At 38.1% G+C, this 20,943-nt stretch overlaps 1 protein-coding gene across 1 annotated transcript in view; it reads left to right on the top strand.

Annotated features, from left to right (window-relative positions):
• Positions 1-20,943, top strand: part of zda (peptidyl-prolyl cis-trans isomerase zonda) — a 184,417-nt gene that overhangs the window by 27,412 nt on the left and 136,062 nt on the right. The window contains exon 2 of the mRNA XM_067145935.2: positions 17,123-17,612. Within this exon, the coding sequence (XP_067002036.2) occupies positions 17,145-17,612 (468 nt within the window). The 5' untranslated portion in view covers positions 17,123-17,144. The remainder of the gene's footprint in view (positions 1-17,122; positions 17,613-20,943) is intronic.

Below are 20,943 nucleotides of genomic sequence, written 5' to 3' on the forward strand. Positions count from 1 at the left end.
CTACAAGTTAACCAACATCTTTAAGAAACAAGGCGTTAAAATAGCCTTCAAAACCAACAATAAGAACATGAATGTTTTATACAATACTTCACACATCAACAAGACCAGCAGTTTTTTAAAATCAGGAGTTTATAGGATCAAATGTACCACCTGTAAAAAAACCTACATCGGGCAAACCGGGAGAAACTTCATTATCAGATACCACGAGCACACTAACGCAATAAAATACAACAAGTTTTCAGCCATCGGCCAACACATGCAAGATTATAACCATAATTTCACCAATATTGAACAAGACATGGACATCCTCGTATTAGCAAACAAGGGCCCTTTACTGAACATAATGGAAAATTACTACATACACCTAGACCAATACTTTAATGCCAGTCACAATCTCAATGAAATCTCAGAGAAACCCAACATACTCTTCGATCTATTTATCACTTTCCTCAGAAACAATAATGCAGCCAACCTAAACTCAATCCTAAATTTAATCAAAGGTACTTTTCCAAGACAATTACACTTTCTCCCGCACCCTTCAGCCCCACCTTAAGCCCTCTTCCTAAGCCATATTTCATTTCAATACAAGAACTTACTGATTTCCATGATTATAATTTTTACAACACCCCATTTATACTTTATTCTTTGTTAAAAACCTCTTATTATGTATATTCCTTGTATTATTAACTATTACCATAACATCTCATTTCACTTGTTATTCTTTAAAATAATATTGTCTTAGGATTTCGCCACAAATGATCTTTGCTCCAATACGGCTGATGATGACCCCTAGATGGGTCGAAACTAGTACCGTATAATTTTGTAATTTTGTGAATATATTGTATTGAAAAGGTGGAAACATTGAAGTTATTATTATTATTACTTATATATTGTTCAATACGGACCAAAAACATGAAATTCATAACCATCAACGTGTGGTTAGAGTCGCTGTGAGCTTGCATTTAGGAGATAGTGTGTTCAAACCCCACTGTCAGCAGCCGTCAAGATGGTTTTCCGTGGTTTCCCATTTTTGCATCAGACAAATGCTGGGGCTGTACCTTATTAAGGCCACAGCCGCTTCCTTCCCACTCTCCCATCGCATCGTTACCATAAGAGGTATCTCTGTCGATGTGACTTAAAGGAAATTGTTAAAAATAATGCTTGGATAACATCATTTCATCATCGTAGAACCCCTCCAGCATGCCAGGTAGGGTGGTGTTGAATGAGTCTTCACCATTGTTGTCAGTCCAGAAATGCCTTCTCACACACCACTGATTCCCAATTCCCTTTTCTTCTCTCCATATCCTCTCTCAGCTGGTGAAGTCGTTTTTGCCTAGGTCTTCCCACTGGCCTTCTTCCTTACAACCCTTCAACAAACTACTGTATTAAATACATTAAAAAATGGGACTAGTTTTGACTCGACAGTTAGGTCAACAATATTTGATATTGATTAGGTGGAACTAAAATCCTTGCTACCTGATGACGTTGAACGTATGGTGTCCTTTTGAGATTCATTACGTGGGCTATATAGACAAACCAGTTCCTCTAATGTGTCTGAGCAGTATCGGTCTCTGCCAAACAAAATTAAAATAGTAATTCGAAATTAAAAATGATTTCAATACCAACAACTAGCCAATAATTTGAATACAGGAAGCACATGGCAACAGCTTCATTCCATGGGAATGAGGAAACTTGAACATAGTCATTGTGACCCAAATAAGTCACTTGACGACTTAAAATACTTCTCTGATGTTAAAATTAAGTACCAACCACAGATTATAACTCATGGAATTAAAAAATTAGCTGCCACCAAATAGACCACTGTTCAAATTCCATACTGTTAATGAAACTGAGGCGAAGGGTGAACTCCTTTTGGTCAGATCAAATGCTACTGGAGTTGATCTCCCCATCATTATTATTAAACATATTCTAGATATTATTTGCCCAGTAATTACAGACATATAATTTCCACCTCATTTCTGGAACATAACCCAAGGATATGGAAAGATACCATCATAAATCTGGTACCAATAAAGTCCCCAGCTGTTTCCTTATCAGGCTATTGACTGGTCTGTATACTTTTCACTGTCTCCAAACCCTTTGTACAGATAATCCATTGGCAACTGACCTAGTATCTTAACAAATATTCCTTCTTTGACCCCTTTCAGTTGGGCTTTAAAAGTGCACAGCATGGCCACGGCTTTCTTGAAGTTACAGATGACATTAGATACGCAATGAGTGGAACAGCAGGTCACATTGCTTACCTTCTTGATTTTAGACGTGCATTTGACACAGCAAACGACATATTGCTGGCCAAATTAAACTCCCTTCATATGAATTAGACTGCTTTACAACTCTTTAGCTCTTACCTCACCTGTTAGCAGACGATGAGTGGTTATAAAGAATAAGACTTCTAAAAGGGCAATGAAACAGGAATACCACAAGACTCTGTACTTAGACCAGTGCCTTTTAGTTTGTACATAAACAACATAGCATCTTGATTGAAATATTGCAATTACCATATGTATGCTGATAACCTTCAAATGTATTATCATGCAAAAGTGGGAAATATTCGCATAGCAGCTGACAGAATGAATGCTTACGAACATAATAAATCATCATATGCTTGCGAAAACTCTATATTCGTAAATCTTTCCAAGACAAAAGCCATTTTGGTTGGACAATCAAAATTAATAAACATGACAAAGACTTGAGACATCCCTTGACTAACTTTACGCGGTCTACCAAAATTCCATATATGTCGGTTCATTAAATAATTTAGGTGTTGTTATAGGTGAAAATCTAAATTGGAATGAACATGTCACTCATATCAGTACCACTCCCTCCTCTGAAATACCATCAAAACATATTACCATTAAATTTACCTATGACAGCAATGACATTTACAGTAAGGTACAAAAGTTGAAAACTAGAAAAGCAGCTGGAATTGATAAGGTTTTCGGGGGATATACTAAAGACAATGGGTTGGGATATAGTACCATATCTGAAGTACTTATTTGATTATTGTTTGCTTGAACGAGCTATACCAAACGAATGGAGAGTTGCTATAGTAGCCCCTGTATATAAAGGAAAGGGTGATAAACATAAAGCTGAAAATTACAGGCCAGTCAGTTTGACATGCATTGTATGTAAGCTTTGGGAAAGCATTCTTTCTGATTATATTAGACATGTTCGCAAAATTAATAACTGGTTTGATAGAAGGCAGTTTGGGTTTAGGAAAGGTTATTCCACTGAAGCCCAACTTGTAGGATTCCAGCAAGATATAGCAGATATCCTGGATTCAGGAGGTCAATTGGACTGTATTACGATTGACTTATCTAAGGCATTTGATAGGGTAGATCATGGGAGACTACTGGCAAAAATGAGTGCAGTTGGACTAGAAAAAAGAGTGACTGAATGGGTGGCTCTGTTTCTAGAAAATAGAATTCAGAGAATTAGAGTAGGTGAAGCTTTATCTATCCAACTGCAAAATGACCTCGATAATGTAGTGAGATGGACAGTGGGCAATGGTATGATGATAAACGGGGATAAAAGTCAGGTTGTAAATTTCACAAAAAGGAAAAATCCTCTCTCAGTTTTAATTACTGCATTGATGGGGTGAAAGTTCCCATTGGGGATCATTGTAAATACCTAGGTATTAATATAAGGAAAGGTCTTCATTGGGGTAATCACATAAATATGATTGTAAATAAAGGGTACAGATCTCTGCACATGGTTATGAGAGTATTTAGGGTTTGTAGTAAGGATGTAAAGGAGAGAGCATATTTGTCTCTGGTGAGACCCCAACTAGAGTATGGTTCCAGTGTATGGGACCCTTACCAGGATTACTTGATTCAGGAACTGGAAAAAATCCAAAGAAAAGCAGCTCGATTTGTTTTGGGCGATTTCTGACAAAAGAGTAGCGTTACAAAAATGTTGCAAAGTTTGGGCTGGGAAGACTTGGGAGAAAGGAGACGAGCTGCTCGACTAAGTGGTATGTTAGGCATAGATATCATCATCATCTGTTTACCCTCCAGGTTCGGCTTTTCCCTCGGACTCAGCGAGGGATCCCACCTCTACCGCCTCAAGGACAGTGTCCTGGAGCTTCAGACTCTTGGTCGGGGGATACAACTGGGTAGAATGACCAGTACCTCCCCCAGGCGGCCTCAACTGCTATGCTGAGCAGGGGCCTTGTGGAGGGATGGGAAGATTGGAAGGGATAGACAAGGAAGAGGGAAGGAAGCGGCCGTGGCCTTAAGTTAGGTACCATCCCGGCATTCGCCTGGAGGAGAAGTGGGAAACCACGGAAAACCACTTCGAGGATGGCTGAGGTGGGAATCGAACCCACCTCTACTCAGTTGACCTCCCGAGGCTGAGTGGACCCCGTTCCAGCCCTCGTACCACTTTTCAAATTTTCGTGGCAGAGCTGGGAATCGAACCCGGACCTCCGGGGGTGGCAGCTAATCACGCTAACCACTACACCACAGAGGTGGACAGGCATAGATATCAAGGATAATTTAATAAAAAACCATCTATTCAATACTTTCCACGTTTAATGTGGTTATTATCTACATGATTTTATGTAGACTTATTTGGTCAGGTACAGTGGCGGCCGGTCAGTACGTGCTACCGGGCTCCAGCACGTAGCTTGGAACTGTAAGGAATATTATTTATGTACAGTACAATTATCCTGGTGCATTTTCGTTGTTTTGAGTACGATATGAATTTGTGTTTTGTGAAAATCAGGACGAGATCTGTCGAACACCTAGCGCCGTTCTCCCGGGGAACAAGGCTCGTGCTCATGTGAAATGAGCCCTTGCCTGTAGCCTGAAGGAAGCAATACGCAGGCGCAGCCAAGCTTGCAACACTCCCCCTAGCCGGCGGAGTATACCGTAAACCGGGATCAACTTTCACTGATCCCGTTTATAGTTACTTCCTCTTCCGCAAGGGGGTAGAATTACTCGATGTCTCCTGCTACCCGGAGCGCAGCGAGGGATCCAGTCGGCCGTGCTTATGTTGAACGTGGTAAGCGAATCGGCCACTAGAGAGTAGCATCGTCTGGGTTCGAAAGTAAAGCATAAGTGAAGGCAATCTATCTCACACATGCTTATTAAAATATCCATCTTCCTTTTGTGTCAAAAATAAGGAATTCGTAGGTGAGTCAAAGAATCTTTGAGTGACCCTAAATGTTATCCCGCATTACAATGTAATTTACTCTGGTGAAATGAAATAGCGTATGGCTTTTAGTGCCGGAAGTATCCGAGGACATGTTCGACTCACCAGATGCAGATCTCTTGATTTGACGCCCGTAGGCGACCTGCAAGTCGTGATGAGGATGAAATGATGATGACGACAACACGTACACCCAATGATGGTTAAAATTCCAGACCCTGCCGGGAATCGAACCCGGGATCCCTGTGACCAAAGGCCAGCGCGCTAACCATTTAGCCACGGAGCCGGACATTTACTCTGGTAATAGGGGAGGTCTCAATGAATCAGTTGGCAGCTCTTTCAGTTGCTTTGTGCGGTTTTTAATCTCGCAGTTATATTACTGGTGCGTGTTTTTTCTGTCATTGTGTTAGTGCTAAAGTTTATACGAAGATTTATCAAATTATTTATCCACTGCAATGTATATAAAGTGAAATTAAATTAGTGTTCTTAGTGAGGATCTATATTCCCACGATTCTATTTGCACTGATGTAAGTTGCGCCATTAGGTTAGTAAAAACAATATTTCTCCAATGAATTATTTATCTCGTAGACAGTTGTCGAAGAATTCATCTGCTTCCAAATTAATGTTGTTTTTGTTTGTTTTGAGTTATAAACTGCGAGAAAAGTTGTATTATTATTATTATTATTATTATTATTAGTAGTAGTAGTAGTAGTAGTAGTAGTAGTACCAAGTTTGAAGTATGCGTTGTTCATCATGGCAATATGCAGATTTAAAACAGCGTATTTAGCTTGTTTTTTGTAGCACGTAGGACGATTTTTTCACGAGCCGCCACTGGTCAGGTACATGTTTCACCCATTATTTTGGGCATGTTCAGCCTGTAAACAACCTTTAGGTCAAGGTTTGGAACCTTTTTAACCAATATAAACATACCAATATATACACTATATACAATATATACATTATATACAATATATACAAACATAAGTCAGTACAGTTAAGTTTTTTGGTCCTAATCTATCTAATATGAAAAATGTCCAAAACTAAAATGGATCTTCTTTTCAGTAAAGAGGATTGCATATCGGGGTTTATGTGCAATCCTCTTTACCGAAAAGAAGATCCATTTTAGTTTTGGACATTTTTCATATTAGATAGATTAGGACCAAAAAACTTAACTGTATTGACTTACGTTTGTATATGTTGTATATAATGTATATATTGTATATAGTGTATATATTGGTATGTTTATATTGGAAAGGTCCCAAACCTTGACCTAAAGGTTGTTTACAGGCTGAAGATGCCCAAAATAATGGGTGAAACATGTACCTGACCAAATAAGTCTACATAAAATCATGTAGATAATAACCACATTAAACGTGGAAAGTATTGAATAGGTGGTTTTTTTTATTAAATTATCCTTGATATCTATGCCTAACGTCATCTTCAATACGGAACAATAATGAGAGTTGTTACTTGTAAGTGGTATGTTCCAAGCTGTCAGTGGAGAGATGGCTTGGGAGGACATCAGTAGACGAATAAGTTTGGATGGTGTCTTTAAAAGTAGAAAAGATCACAATATGAAGATAAAGCTGGAATTCAAGAGGACAAATTGGGGCAAATATTCGTTTATAGGAAGGGGAGTTTGGGATTGGAATAACTTACCAAGAGAGATGTTCAATAAATTTCCAATTTCTTTGCAGTCATTTAAGAAAAGGCTAGGAAAACAACAGATAGGGAATCTGCCACCTGGGCGACTGCCCTAAATGTAGATCAGTAGTGATTGATTGATTGATTGATTGATTGATTGATTGATTGATTGATTGATGAAAGTCAGGCTTATAAGAAAACCATTAGTTCTCCCTATATTGTATTACTGTGATGCTGCATTCATATATGCAACGAAAGAACAAATGAGAAAGTTACAAGGGTTCATGAATTCGTGCATCAGATTTATATTTTCCTTACTTATGACACTCGTGTCACACTTTATTACAAGCATCTTTCTCTCATGAAATTTGAAGAACTCTTAAATCTTCATGTACAATAGAGTAAATTAATGTATTATTTGGGTCCACCTTTTCAATACAAAATATAAAGAGTTTAAATTACATAAATGATTAGGGACTAGTTTTGACCGAAGAAATTAAACAATGTAAAGACACGTAAGGTCTCGTGAAAGTACATACCATGTGAGATATTGTGCAGCACTATGTTAAAAAATAACTGAATGAAAGAGATTCATAAAAAGTCCAGTGCACGTTAAAAAGATGTTATAGATAGGAATCCTTGAGTTGCTGGATAAGGAGATTAGAATATGCTGGCTCCTTTAAGATGCAGGTATCCAATTGAAGAATCACTGAGCCGAAGTTACGTCATTTATTTATGAATAAAGTCCAGTGCTCACATTCAATTTACAAAGTATACATTTATTATTCACCTATTCAATACCTACAGCACCACGTTTTGTGGTTAAATAATCATAAAAGATTATTCAATCTCTTTAAGAAAATAAGCTTGTACCTTATGACAGGAGATGTTGTTAGATGTTGTTAATGTTCTCCTCCTGCATCCACGCATTTCTGGCATTGTCGTAGGAAACTGCGATTCATACGCATAAGTTTGTCTTCTGTAATTGAAGCTGTTTCTCTCTGGATGTTCTTTCAGTTCAACATGTGAGGGTTTATTGCATACATTTTATTTTTTAAGCTCCCCATAAATAAAAGTCACAAACGGTTAAATCTGGGGACTGTGTTGGCCATAAGTCTATAGTAATAACACAGTCTTCCTCAGTTAAGTTTAATGTGTCATTAGCTGTATGCATGGTGGCAGTCTTGCTGAAAATATCCATTTCGACAGTGTCAGTCAGTTTGTAAAAAAAAATGGTGTCTTTGTGCATTAATTGCGCCCTGAAAAGAGGTAGGTCCTATAATTCTGTATCCATTCATTGCGCACCATACTCTGATCCGTTCATCATGTAGAGGAATTTTGTATATGCAGTGGGGTTTTTCTGTACTCCAATATCTACTACGCTGACGTAGCAGGGGCGAGGTGATACTCCCACGTGGCGCATCGCAGGTGGCGGATAGGGGGTCCTAACTGGCTTGCCGGCGGACTTGAGCAAAATAAAATAGCCCTTGCGGACCAAACACACAAGCCCCTGTGGATGAGGGACGCAGAAGAAGAAAACACCCACGGTATCCCCTGCCTGTCGTAAAAGGGGCGACCAAGGGATGATCAAATTAGAACCATGAGACTACTTGTGATTAGTACCACCATGCGGGGAACACCATGGGTCGCTTTTACTTGCGCTTAGTACCACTATGTTAGATACAAGATAGGTTTGTGATTAGTAGCAACAGTGTGTGCTGTCAGCTTTTACAGTACCTGTGATTAGTACCACTATATGAGGAACACCACGGGATAGTGAAAATCCCCGTGGTTAGTACGCTTATGTTGTGATGAACACTATAAGTTTGCGTTGCTGTAAATGGCGCCGCAGTGTGAGAAAGACCATAGGTCTGTGTTACATGTGCGCATTACATTACATGTGAGTAATACCATAATGTGTGGAATACCGTGAGTCTATGCTACTTTTGATTAGTATCGCAACATGACAAATACCATTGTTCTACTTTCCTAGTGATAAGTACCATTATGAGGGGCCGATGACTTGGATTTTGCACCCCTTTAGATTACAGGCATCATTGATTCAGTATTATGCTTTAGAAGCAGTCCCTTGGTCAGTAATACTATTGTTTTACGTCATTGTGAGGCATTGTGGGTCAGATCCACTGATTGTTTTAAATACAAATCCATTCATTCATTCTTCGTCCTCACTTTTTGAATTCTGGTTAGTGGAAGATTTTGGACTTTTAATTTGTAATTACATTTCATGTAATTTCGTACCATTAGGGGCCGATGACCTAGATGTTAGGCCCCTTTAAACAACAAGCATCATCATATGTTCTAATCTTTCTGCAATTTAATTTACTTTTTTCCTCATTAAGTAGGCCTACATTGTTTTTTTAACTCTTCTGAAGCCGATCTCCGTCCAGTTGAAGTCTTCTCTCTTCTTTTCTTATACGTTGATGTTCCGTTACCTTGACGGCGATGCAAAACTTTCCCAAATAAGATTGAGTGCTGGATTATATTCCAACACCTAATTGACTGCTGGTGTGGAAAACCCTGTGATCGTTCACTACCGAATCACACTCAGTTCAAGAGCCTATTGTTCCTCTAACTTGCTAATACTTTAGCTACACACTTGCAGCTCTACTCAAGTTATACCAACACCCTCAACAGTTCTCCCTGGCCGTCTATTAGATCGTGGGGCGACAGGGCCTCCGGCCTACACAGTCTAAAAGCTGAGAGTCAAAAAGCCTCGTTGTTTACGAGTTACGAGTTTATATAGTTTCTTCTATTCCTTCGAGAACACTCTACTGAACAACACATCACCTCCCTTAGTCACTTGTATACGTCACAGCATCACTGTTCTTTGATTGGTTCCTTCGCATAGAACTTCCCTGTCACGTTGCACTACACACGACGCTCTTGAACATTGTGGAAGTTTTCCACATGTCCCTTACACGTGACATCCACAAGAAATACGCAGTTCACTTGCACAAGTATCTTTCATAATATTGAATCACTACTCTTGGCTTACAAGTTTCTATGCCACATAGAATGTTCTGATTCTTTCTTTGAAATATTATTTCTGTCATTCCCATTATTATTATTAATTATGAATTACAGATTACAGTGACATTTTAGAAAGGGCCTAAAATGGCAGTGGGCAGGCCATGTTGCTCGGAGAACTGATGGTAGGTGGACGAAACTTGTGCTTGAGTGGTGTCCGAAAGATCATCTCAGACCAAGGGGAAGACCACCGGACAGATGGGATAAAGACATCCGGAAGATTACTGGGATCAATTGGCAGAACATCGCTCAAGACCGTCCCAGATGGAGAGACCTCATGAAAACCTACCTTGCTTCGGACTTAAAGAGGCCACATCGTAAAAACGATTGAATATGGCTGATAGTGATAGTGATAGTGACAGATTCTCCCGTAATTTTCCTTCATACCTACATGTGTTCATATATCTGCTACTCTTCATATCATAGGCTTTATACCCTGGAGGTCGCGGATTCGAATCTCGTTTGAGTCTGTTTGCTCACCCCTTGATACGCGTCGTGAAGTGCGGGCATTCCCTTGCTGTCGCTGCGCTGTGTAACAGGTAGTGATGAGTCAACGGGAGGCAGATAGGCTGCTAACCAACCGATGAGAGAAATGCACTGTACATATTAGTATAATTATTATGTTGCATTTGTATTTTGAATTTATAATACAGATGAGTTTTTTTTTTAATTAATATTTTCCGTAAATTTTTCTGTTAAATGATGTGGTTAAGTATGAGAGAGGACCATGAGTTCTAACTTCGCCACATAAACGAGTAGACAATACATACACTTTGAAGCTAAAACTAATTTATTTTTGATGTATGTGTTGCTTTGCACCGTGCGTACCAAAATATGGCTCCATTGACTCGTTCACTGAAAGATATATGGGTCACCAGGTGAATATTGTAACCAGTGCTCATTTATCGTGTTCATTACGGGGCAGATTTTGCCGAAATGGTCATTTTCATCTAGTTTTGAATTATCACAAAAATGTACAAAGCTCAGAATTTCCTGGAATTGATTTTGAGACATTGCCCTTCTTACAGCCTCATGATATAAGTCTTCAGCAGTTTTCCAGTACATTTTTGTCCTATGCATTGTAGAAATAATACTGCACAGAGTAGCCTAAGTTAATTTTTTTCCATTGTAAATTACCATTCTCAACGGAATACATTATTGTGCACTATACGATAAAGTCAAGAACTTTGTAATCGAGAAATTGTTGAAACAATTGAATAGGAGAGTAGTCATTATTGGGATAACTTGGCGGAGTGAATTCTTTTGTTGAATTGTTAACAAAATCACATTCTTCCCATATATGAAATTTCTCTCGTCCTTTCACAGAAAGATTATTTTTCTGACCCTAAGTTGTTTATTCCTCTCATTTTGTTCACCATCAGTAGATATACAGTGTATGGGAGAACGTTCTCCGTCGACATTCACCAAGATATCTGCCGCACTGTCGTTGACAGTACCTTGCCTAATTTTCACACCATCACCCTGTGAGAGCTTTGAACAAACTAATTCTGCTCCTGCCTGAAGCTGAAGTGCTGTGAGTGTGTTGAGATCCCCACACAGTTTGTCATCACTATCACCATAACTGTTAAGAGCATTCTTGGATAATCAAACCAAGGAACAACCCTCTCCTACTCTTCCTCCAAACTAGCTTTCATCACACACGGCCTCCTCAGTGCACAGTCAGTCAGCTTTAACACATGCATCGTGCCTCACCTCTCTGGGGCAGACGAGGACATTGTGTCTTCAACTAGTTCAATAGCAGTTCTCAATACAAGATGCTTCAACCTTGCGTATTTTTAACGTTACTAATCATTCTAGGATTATTTTACTATGGCACAATCATCCTCCTTTTGTGCACTTAGTCAAATATTTGTCCTGCCTTATAACCTCTTATTAACAATACATCACAATCATCACGTCAACAGAACAACAACTCGATCATTGAACTCTTAGTGGAACTATTATGTGTGTCCAACAATTTTATCCTTAATTCAACAGAACAAAAAAGCAGTTGTTTTCCAACATTTTAAGAACATTCTTTGAATTATATCATATGTTCTAACTAGATGTATTTGTACATTAATGTGTATTTATGACCTTGTCTAGGCCTATTTTACTTATAAGAATTTCGGCTGATGTCCAAAAAGGATGAAACATGTTGCGATACTTGTTAATGTCACCCTAATTAAACACAATTTTGTAGTATTGTAAAGGTGGAACTCTTAAAAAGTATACTATCGGCAAAAGGGGCTTTGCAATGAAATTAATTTTATGCACATTTATCCATGTCGTCAAGGAGGTTAATGAACTGTCCCATGGTCAATCTGAGAAAAGTAAAATAAAGGCAGGTGTCACTAATGTCGACGTATGTTGTCACGGCACTTCATTTGGTTTGCTTACAAGTTCATACTTCTAATAAAGCAAGGATAAGTAAAAATTATGTTATTATTATTATTATTATTATTATTATTATTATTATTATTATTATTATTATTATTATTATTATTATTATTATTATTATTATTATTATTATTATTATTATTATTACAACTTCCCCCATGCGGAGGCTGCCACAAGGACAAAGTATGTCGACTACACAGTATTTTGTCTTCTAAGTTACTGTTGACTTTGCTAGTGTGCCCGGTAGAAGATTCACCAAAAGGCTCAGGAATAATTTGCAATACGGTTCTTCAGATGTAGAATGCAAGTATGAAGAATGAGATTTCCACCTAATCAGTACTTTATTACAAAATGTTTGAAGTTGTCTACATTGAAACAGTACCGGTTTCGACCTGTAAAAAGGTCATCATCAGCTGTTGGTGAACCTGCTTAACAGCGATAGTACGTAAAACATTACTAAAACTAATTTATCAAGAATGCCTTATTCTAATATAATATTACTTAAGGTATACCGTATACATATGGTACAATATGGGGCTTAGACTCATTGGAGTTCCATTCAAAAATCTGTGCTGTTGCCAACATTATGTCAAACAATATACATATGTACATATGGTGCAATGGGCTTGGCTTGCTGGAGTCCCTTGAATGCCACACACTCCAAAACTTGTATAACAGAGGTTGAAAATACAGTTCCTATAGAATAGAGGATCACTGAGGTTACGGTGTTAGTTGAAACGTCTTTGCAGCATGTCGGCACTGAGACCAACCGTTGTGAATACACAATCAAGGTGCTTTGTTGGGCCGCAATTTTGCGGGGAGCGTAATCGACTGAGGTTCTGTAGGTTGTTCATTCTTATTGTATGATGTTGCTGATAAATACTAATTTCTAGGTTCCTTGTTGAGGCATTCATGCTATGGATGAAGTTTTGAAATTAAAGAAAGTTTGATAGAGTCCCCTCTTCACACTTGCATTTGTGCTCAGGTAAATTCAAAATCTGAGAAAGAAAAAGGAAGTGGAATTAGAATAACTGATAGAGAGTGCCTGCTAAATGGAAGTAGGAATTAGAATAACTGATAGAGAGTGCCTGCTAAATGGTTTGTGTGCTAAGGAGTGTGTGTTACTTACGTGTGGGCTGGATACGTCTTCAAGTGTAGCCGGGAGTGTGCTGCACCTTGTTGCGTGTGCGTCGTGTTGCTGTCGTAGTGTTCAGATTGAGAGGTGGTGGGGAGGGGGAAGCAGCTTCTGGAGGGGGTGGGGTGAAGTGGGTTGTGTCTTTTGGGTTTTGTGTGGGTTTGTGTCTGCTGATTGTAGTGTTTCTTGAAGAAACAAATTCTTAGCCAAGAAATCAGTACAAAACTCAATAGAATTCTGCAACATCACCAAAGAACTGAAAATCGAACAACATCACGCTCTAGCATCATATGATATCACTAACATGTAGGCCTACCCCAACATACCCATACAGAAAACGACAAGACTAATAGAATCAAATTTAAGAAATCACAGTAATCTGAGTGTCCTTGAAATAGACAAATTCATTAATTTACTTGAATTTGCCCTCAACAATAATTACTTTAGATTCCACGACACTATCTATAAACAACAAGGCCTTCCCATGGGTTCACCAGCTTCAGGAATTCTAGCCGAGATCTACATAGACCACTTAGAGCACTCAGAAATTAGCAAAATTGACAATATATCATTCTGGTGCAGATTTGTAGACGATATCTTCGTTGTTATAGACTGCAGGTTTACAAACGAAAACAACATACTCGAACAGCTAAACAAAATAGATCCACACATAAAATTTACGATGGAAACCGAGAAAAACCACACTCTGAATTATCTTGATTTATCCATCACCAAAACAGAAGACCACTTGACATACAAAATCTATAGAAAACCTACACAAACCTCCAATACCATAAAAATAGATTCCACTCACCCCAGTGCACACAAGAAGGCAGCATACTACAGTACGATATACAGAGCTTTCAACATTCCCCTATCCCCAGAAGAATTAAACAAGGAACTAAACCTAATTCACGAAATAGCGGAGCATAACGGATACAGCAGAAACATGATAAACAATATCATTCACAAAATAAAACACCAACCGAAATCCAAATTAAGTAGAAACAACAAACCTAAGAAAGACTACGCACTTTTTACCTTTAACAACACCCACATCCACCCCATAACTAATATTTTCAAAAGACACAATCCAAAAATAGCTTACAGAACCACACGTAATAATGCTTCCATTTTACATAACACTAAATCTGTCAATGAAAACAACAAATACAGCCACTCAGGAGTGTACCGCATGAAATGCAACGATTGTGAAGCCAGCTACATCGGACGTACCAGCAGATGCTTTTCCATTCGCTACAGCGAACATGTCAATGCCACTAAATATAACTGCTTTTCATCCATAGGGCAACATGTCGAAGAACACAAGCATAAGTTCACTAATATCGAGAACAATATGGAAATTCTAAATATGAACCCCACAGGCCCATTGCTCAACATAATGGAAGATTTTTATATCAATATGGACCAATACGCTAATCCCAACCTCAACTTAAATGAAATCACAGATAAAACTAACATCCTCTTCAACACAGCCATTCCCATTCTAAAAGACACATATTTAAAAAGAATCAGCAGACACAAACCCACACAAAACCCAAAAGACACAACCCACTTCACCCCACCCCCTCTAGAAGCTGCTTCCCCCTCCCCACCACCTCTCAATCTGAACACTACGACAGCAACACGACGCACACGCAACAAGGTGCAGCACACTCCCGGCTACACTTGAAGACGTATCCAGCCCACACGTAAGTAACACACACTCCTTAGCACACAAACCATTTAGCAGGCACTCTCTATCAGTTATTCTAATTCCTACTTCCATTTAGCAGGCACTCTCTATCAGTTATTCTAATTCCACTTCCTTTTTCTTTCTCAGATTTTGAATTTACCTGAGCACAAATGCAAGTGTGAAGAGGGGACTCTATCAAACTTTCTTTAATTTCAAAACTTCATCCATAGCATGAATGCCTCAACAAGGAACCTAGAAATTAGTATTTATCAGCAACATCATACAATAAGAATGAACAACCTACAGAACCTCAGTCGATTACGCTCCCCGCAAAATTGCGGCCCAACAAAGCACCTTGATTGTGTATTCACAACGGTTGGTCTCAGTGCCGACATGCTGCAAAGACGTTTCAACTAACACCGTAACCTCAGTGATCCTCTATTCTATAGGAACTGTATTTTCAACCTCTGTTATACAAGTTTTGGAGTGTGTGGCATTCAAGGGACTCCAGCAAGCCAAGCCCATTGCACCATATGTACATATGTATATTGTTTGACATAATGTTGGCAACAGCACAGATTTTTGAATGGAACTCCAATGAGTCTAAGCCCCATATTGTACCATATGTATACGGTATACCTTAAGTAATATTATATTAGAATAAGGCATTCTTGATAAATTAGTTTTAGTAATGTTTTACGTACTATCGCTGTTAAGCAGGTTCACCAACAGCTGATGATGACCTTTTTACAGGTCGAAACCGGTACTGTTTCAATGTAGACAACTTCAAACATTTTGTAATAAAGTATTGATTAGGTGGAAATCTCATTCTTCATACTTGCATTCTTAATTCATCAATACGGACAATGAAGCTGATAGATTATAGTCTTCAGATGTTATATAGATGATTGCGGAGTATGGTCACTGAACCTTGTATTGCGGCGATAGCGATGTCGTGAAGTCGTGTCCGGCTGAGACCGAGAGAATCCCATGGCTGTACAAGAAATTTAGTTATTGTGCCTCGAGCTCCAATCATGAGTCCATGGACGGAAATATTGTCTAGGTGATATTTATCTTTATAGTAGTTTACAGTTGGCCGGTAAATTGACTTCTTTTCGGCGTCCACCTCTTCGGCCTGGCCAACGTGCGACTCGAAGCGTATTGTGGGATGTAATGCATTAATCTTTGAAATGTACAAAAAATTATTGAAATTCACTTTGTGTTTAACGAAATATAATTTATAATAATAATAATAATAATGTTATTTGTTTTTACGTCCCACTAACTACTTTTTCGGTCTTCGGAGACGCCGAGGTGCCGGAATTTAATCCCGCGGGAGTTCTTTTACGTGCCAGTAAATCTACCGACACGAGGCTGACGTATTTGAGCACCTTCAAATACCACTGGACTGAGCCAGGATCGAACCTGCCACGTTGGGGTCAGAAGGCCAGCGCCTTAACTGTCTGAGCCACTCAGCTCGGCAGTATAATTTACCAAGATGGGTCACACATGACAGTGCTTCAACAGCTAACTAATCAAAAAGGCGCGTAGTTCGGAAACACTTCCCTCCCATGTGCAATAGATGCAACCTTGCAGTAGGCCTACTCAATTTAGTATCTCAGAAATTATTTCTCCTTTCGAATGTAGAGGTCGTAAATATTTATTGTGAGAGACATTGACAGTAGGAAGATACGAGTCAACAAACACATGTTGAGATGTAGCAAATCCATAAGGCAGCTTATAAATAAATTTTTACTCTCAGTAGCATCAGAATGTGTTTACTGTAAGTAGTTTTGTGATCCCATCCATACGTCATTAGGTAGGGGAATATCTCAGAACTGAGAGTAGTGGAATGTCTTCCTCAAGAGTTTGTAAGTCTCTACCAGGAGTGAATGTCAAATGTGTCATTTCTTTGTCTGTGCTGAATACTGCTTCTGTGTTGGTGCTGTACACTTTTTAAATAAGAATTTTGTTTTTGGATTACTAGATCCTTAACGATTCTAAATATGTGTCTTCTTCTGTTACAGATTTTAGAGCAAGAAAAACAGGATGCAAAGTACAGTTGACACACCCAGCCTAGAAAATAGTAGTAGTCAAAAGTATACTATAAGTGAGAACAGTAATGATTCTGGAGTCCATGAAAATCTAGAGCAGCCTAATCACAGTAGTAAAAATGAGAAAAATCATAGTGAAGGTAATCTTCTTAATCACAAGCAAGATACAAGTGAAGAAAATCATGCGAATAAGTGTAATGAAACAGCAGAAAATATAGGAAGTGGGGATAGTAAAATTATAAATATCACTAATAAAGATGTACTTACGAATAAAGATGATGTTAATGATGCAAGTGAGAACAAGGAGGATGCAAATGAAAGTGGCATTACCGACAAGGACACTATCAGTCAAGAAGGTACCTCAGAAAAGGAAAGTAAACAAGACTTATCAAATAAAGTTGATGACACGACAACTGAAGAAGAATGGTTAGATATCCTCGGAAGTGGACAACTGAGGAAAAAGGTATGGAAGTATTTTCATATTCCTGGCTCTTTTGGGATAGTCAATTGCTCTAGTTTACTTTTCTAAGTTTATGTTGGATATTCCGTGATTTTTATCCATGTTACTAATAATTATTTAGCAAACAAAATGCTGCTATCTCCTGTAACCTTGCATCATAGGCACAGGTTCATGTTCACATTTACTCATTATGATCATTGGCAAGTAAGTCAAGTAAGAGTGACTGTAGAAGTATTGTAAAGAAAGGAATAGAATTAAATAATTTGATAGATATGGTATACATTTAACAAACATTGCAATAGAAATTGAATCATGGCTGAAAAGTGATATTACAGGTGCAGAAATTTTCACACTGAACTAGAGTATTTATCGTACAGACAGGTTAGGAACTATTAGAGGAGGAATTTATAAGCTACAAAAAACTTGAAGATAAGAAACATCACATTCTGGGTATAAGACTTATCTTTAAATAGACAACCTGATGTTTTTGGGGGGTGTACAGACCTGGCCAGGCTGGCGCTGATGCTGATGCAGAATTATTTGATAAGATAATCAGCTATGTGGGGAACGTCACAGAAAGAAAACAGCTTACCAAATATTAACTGGGAGGAGAATGCGAATCACAGGAAGCATGACCAACAAATAGTGAATAAGTTAATGTGAGAAGGACGGCTGAATGAGGAACTAACGGAACCAACTGTAGGGAAATATATCCTAGATGTGGTGCTGATAAAACCAGATGAGGTCTGTGGAGAAACTGGAGTGGTTGATGGCATATGTGATCATAAAGCTGTCTTTGTTGTAGTTAAAAATGAAGGTAATGTAGAGGAATATCACAAAAATAGGACTGTTTGATAAGAGAGGCATGGGAAATATTTAAAAAGCAATTATGATTGTGGATAATTTATATATATAAAATCAGATTTGTCTGTACATTGCTCAGAATTTTAAAAAGAATGGTATTTCTGTATCAGTCTTGTCCACGGTAGCAAGGAAATGCCCTTTTTATTTTTCTGTAATTTCTGTCTGTCTGTGTGTATACGCATCATGAGAAAACCGCCAAAGAGAATTTAATTAAAATTGGTATGTAAAGTCGGGGAATAAGCCACTACAATCTAGGCTATAAATAATTTTATTCATGTTGAGCAAAATGGTAGTTTAGGTAAAGGCCTAAAATGTAATTTTCTAATATTTATTAGTGGTTCTGTCAATAAATACTGCATAACTAAAGTTATATAGAATTAAATTTCTGATCATTTATGTCTTATACTTTTTACCCTACAGGCTATGATAACAGATATTCATGAATTTGTATTTTTGTTGCTAAGTCCATATCAATGCCAAGTCATGAGAAATGGGTAGAATTTAATGAAAATTGGTATATAGAGTTGGGGAATAAGAAATTACAGTCTAAGCTATAAACAATTTTATTCACCCTTGAGGAAATGGTAAATATGGGGAAGGCATCTAAAATTTAATTTTTGAATACCTATGTTATTGGGCCTGTCGAAAAGTACTACATAACAGAATTTATAGAGAACACAATTTCCGATCATTTATATTATATTCAGTTTTACCGTACCAACTATGATAAGAGTGGTATTTCTGAGTTGGAAGAAAACTAAATGTGAAGATCTACAATAACAAAAACTCATAAAATTGATCAACAATAACATAACGTTGACCATTGTTTTGTGTGTTGTTCTTTCTCTCTTATGCTGCCACTTATCTCCGATAGATGGGATTACTGCTGCGTACCGAGTATAACAGCCTGGCTGAATATTGGCGCAAAATGGCAGGGAAGTTAGATAACTTTCTTCTTTAGCATACCATTCCTCCGGTTCTTACATTATCTGATACTGCTGGTACGTAACACACTGGTTCATCATACTATTCACGTTATTCAATCCCTACTCTGACGTGCTGATTGTATTGATCAGTGTGCACAATTAACAGAATAATGGCAGAGGTTCATTAATAATAATAATAATAATAATAATAATAATAATAATAATAATCGTATGGCCTCAGCTACCGTGTGCAGACATTTCAATTTGACGCCATCTGGCTGTCTGCTCGTCAATTTCGACGTTCCGTTTTACTCTAGGCCCCCACTAGATGGCAGACCGAGTAAACCGAAACTCTCTTGGGCGTCTAAGGCTGAGATTTAATTAATTTTGTCGGGTAAACACCAAATGTGTCACCAGAGATCTTTTACATGCCGACATCGTACGACATGGAGTGGACTTTTTTCCGCCCTTCAAAAATCCGACTACCTCTGCCGGGTTTGAACCCGCTATCTTGGGATCCGGAGGCCGACACTCTACCGCTGATCCACAGAGGCAGCTTAGAGGTTCATTTATGACTTGGTCTAGAATAACAAATTCGGCCTATTTCAAATTATAGCACCACAATTCACTAAATAACTCAAAATTGAACCCTGATATGAGCAGTTTCTTAAGAAAAGCTTCTTCCTCTTCACTTTTATTAAATTCTACATTCATGTTATTCCAAATTAGCAGCCAAGAGGGGCTTTCTCCTCTGGCTTGGAGGAAAAATTTGCCTCCAAGTCAGATAGATACTCCTCGCCAGTGTAGTGAATTGAGATTTTCTAACTCATTGGGTACTCCTAGGAAACTGGTAAGTAAAAGGCATAGTTTTTGCCCTGGGACTTTCCACTCTTTGTCCCCCCTTTCCACTTCGAAAATAAAAGTGATCACGGCGCACGGCTGTGTGCAGCCTGGTCATACCAACTCTGGAACTTTGGACTGTTAGATCGGCAGCATACTACTGTTTGTTAAAAGTGAGAAATATATAGGTTTTTTTCACTTGATCGAGTATTTCATATGATAGCATTGTTTTTAATTGCAACATTCCTACTGGCTTGCAAGTAATCAGCTTCATTTTCCGTATCAAATTCTAATCACAGAGACTTACAATAATTGAAAATCTTCCACCTTTTTGATACTTTTTATTTGCTTTTTAGCAAATTATTAATTATAAACAGTACATGTTTCGTTCTCACTTGAGAACATCTTCAGCTGTTGTTAAGCTTAGGTGAATCGCTAAGTTTCTGAATACATTATTTTCAGGTACATTGTTCCTTTTAAAGACTATTCGAATATAAATTAAATTAAATTAAAATGATGTTAAAACAATGTGGGGGTTAATGGGTTGATGAAATGAGACAGGATGAAGACATAGTTAGCCTGCTTAAAAACTATATCTATTCATTGGAATAGTTGTTAAAAGTTTCAACTCTCTTACACTAAAAATTCCATTTTCTTTTTTTTTTGAGAAGGGAGCTTCGTTTCAAAAAAAAATGACCAGCAAT

The sequence above is a fragment of the Anabrus simplex genome, chromosome 4 (assembly GCF_040414725.1).
Source record: "Anabrus simplex isolate iqAnaSimp1 chromosome 4, ASM4041472v1, whole genome shotgun sequence".
Classification (NCBI taxonomy): domain Eukaryota; kingdom Metazoa; phylum Arthropoda; class Insecta; order Orthoptera; family Tettigoniidae; genus Anabrus; species Anabrus simplex.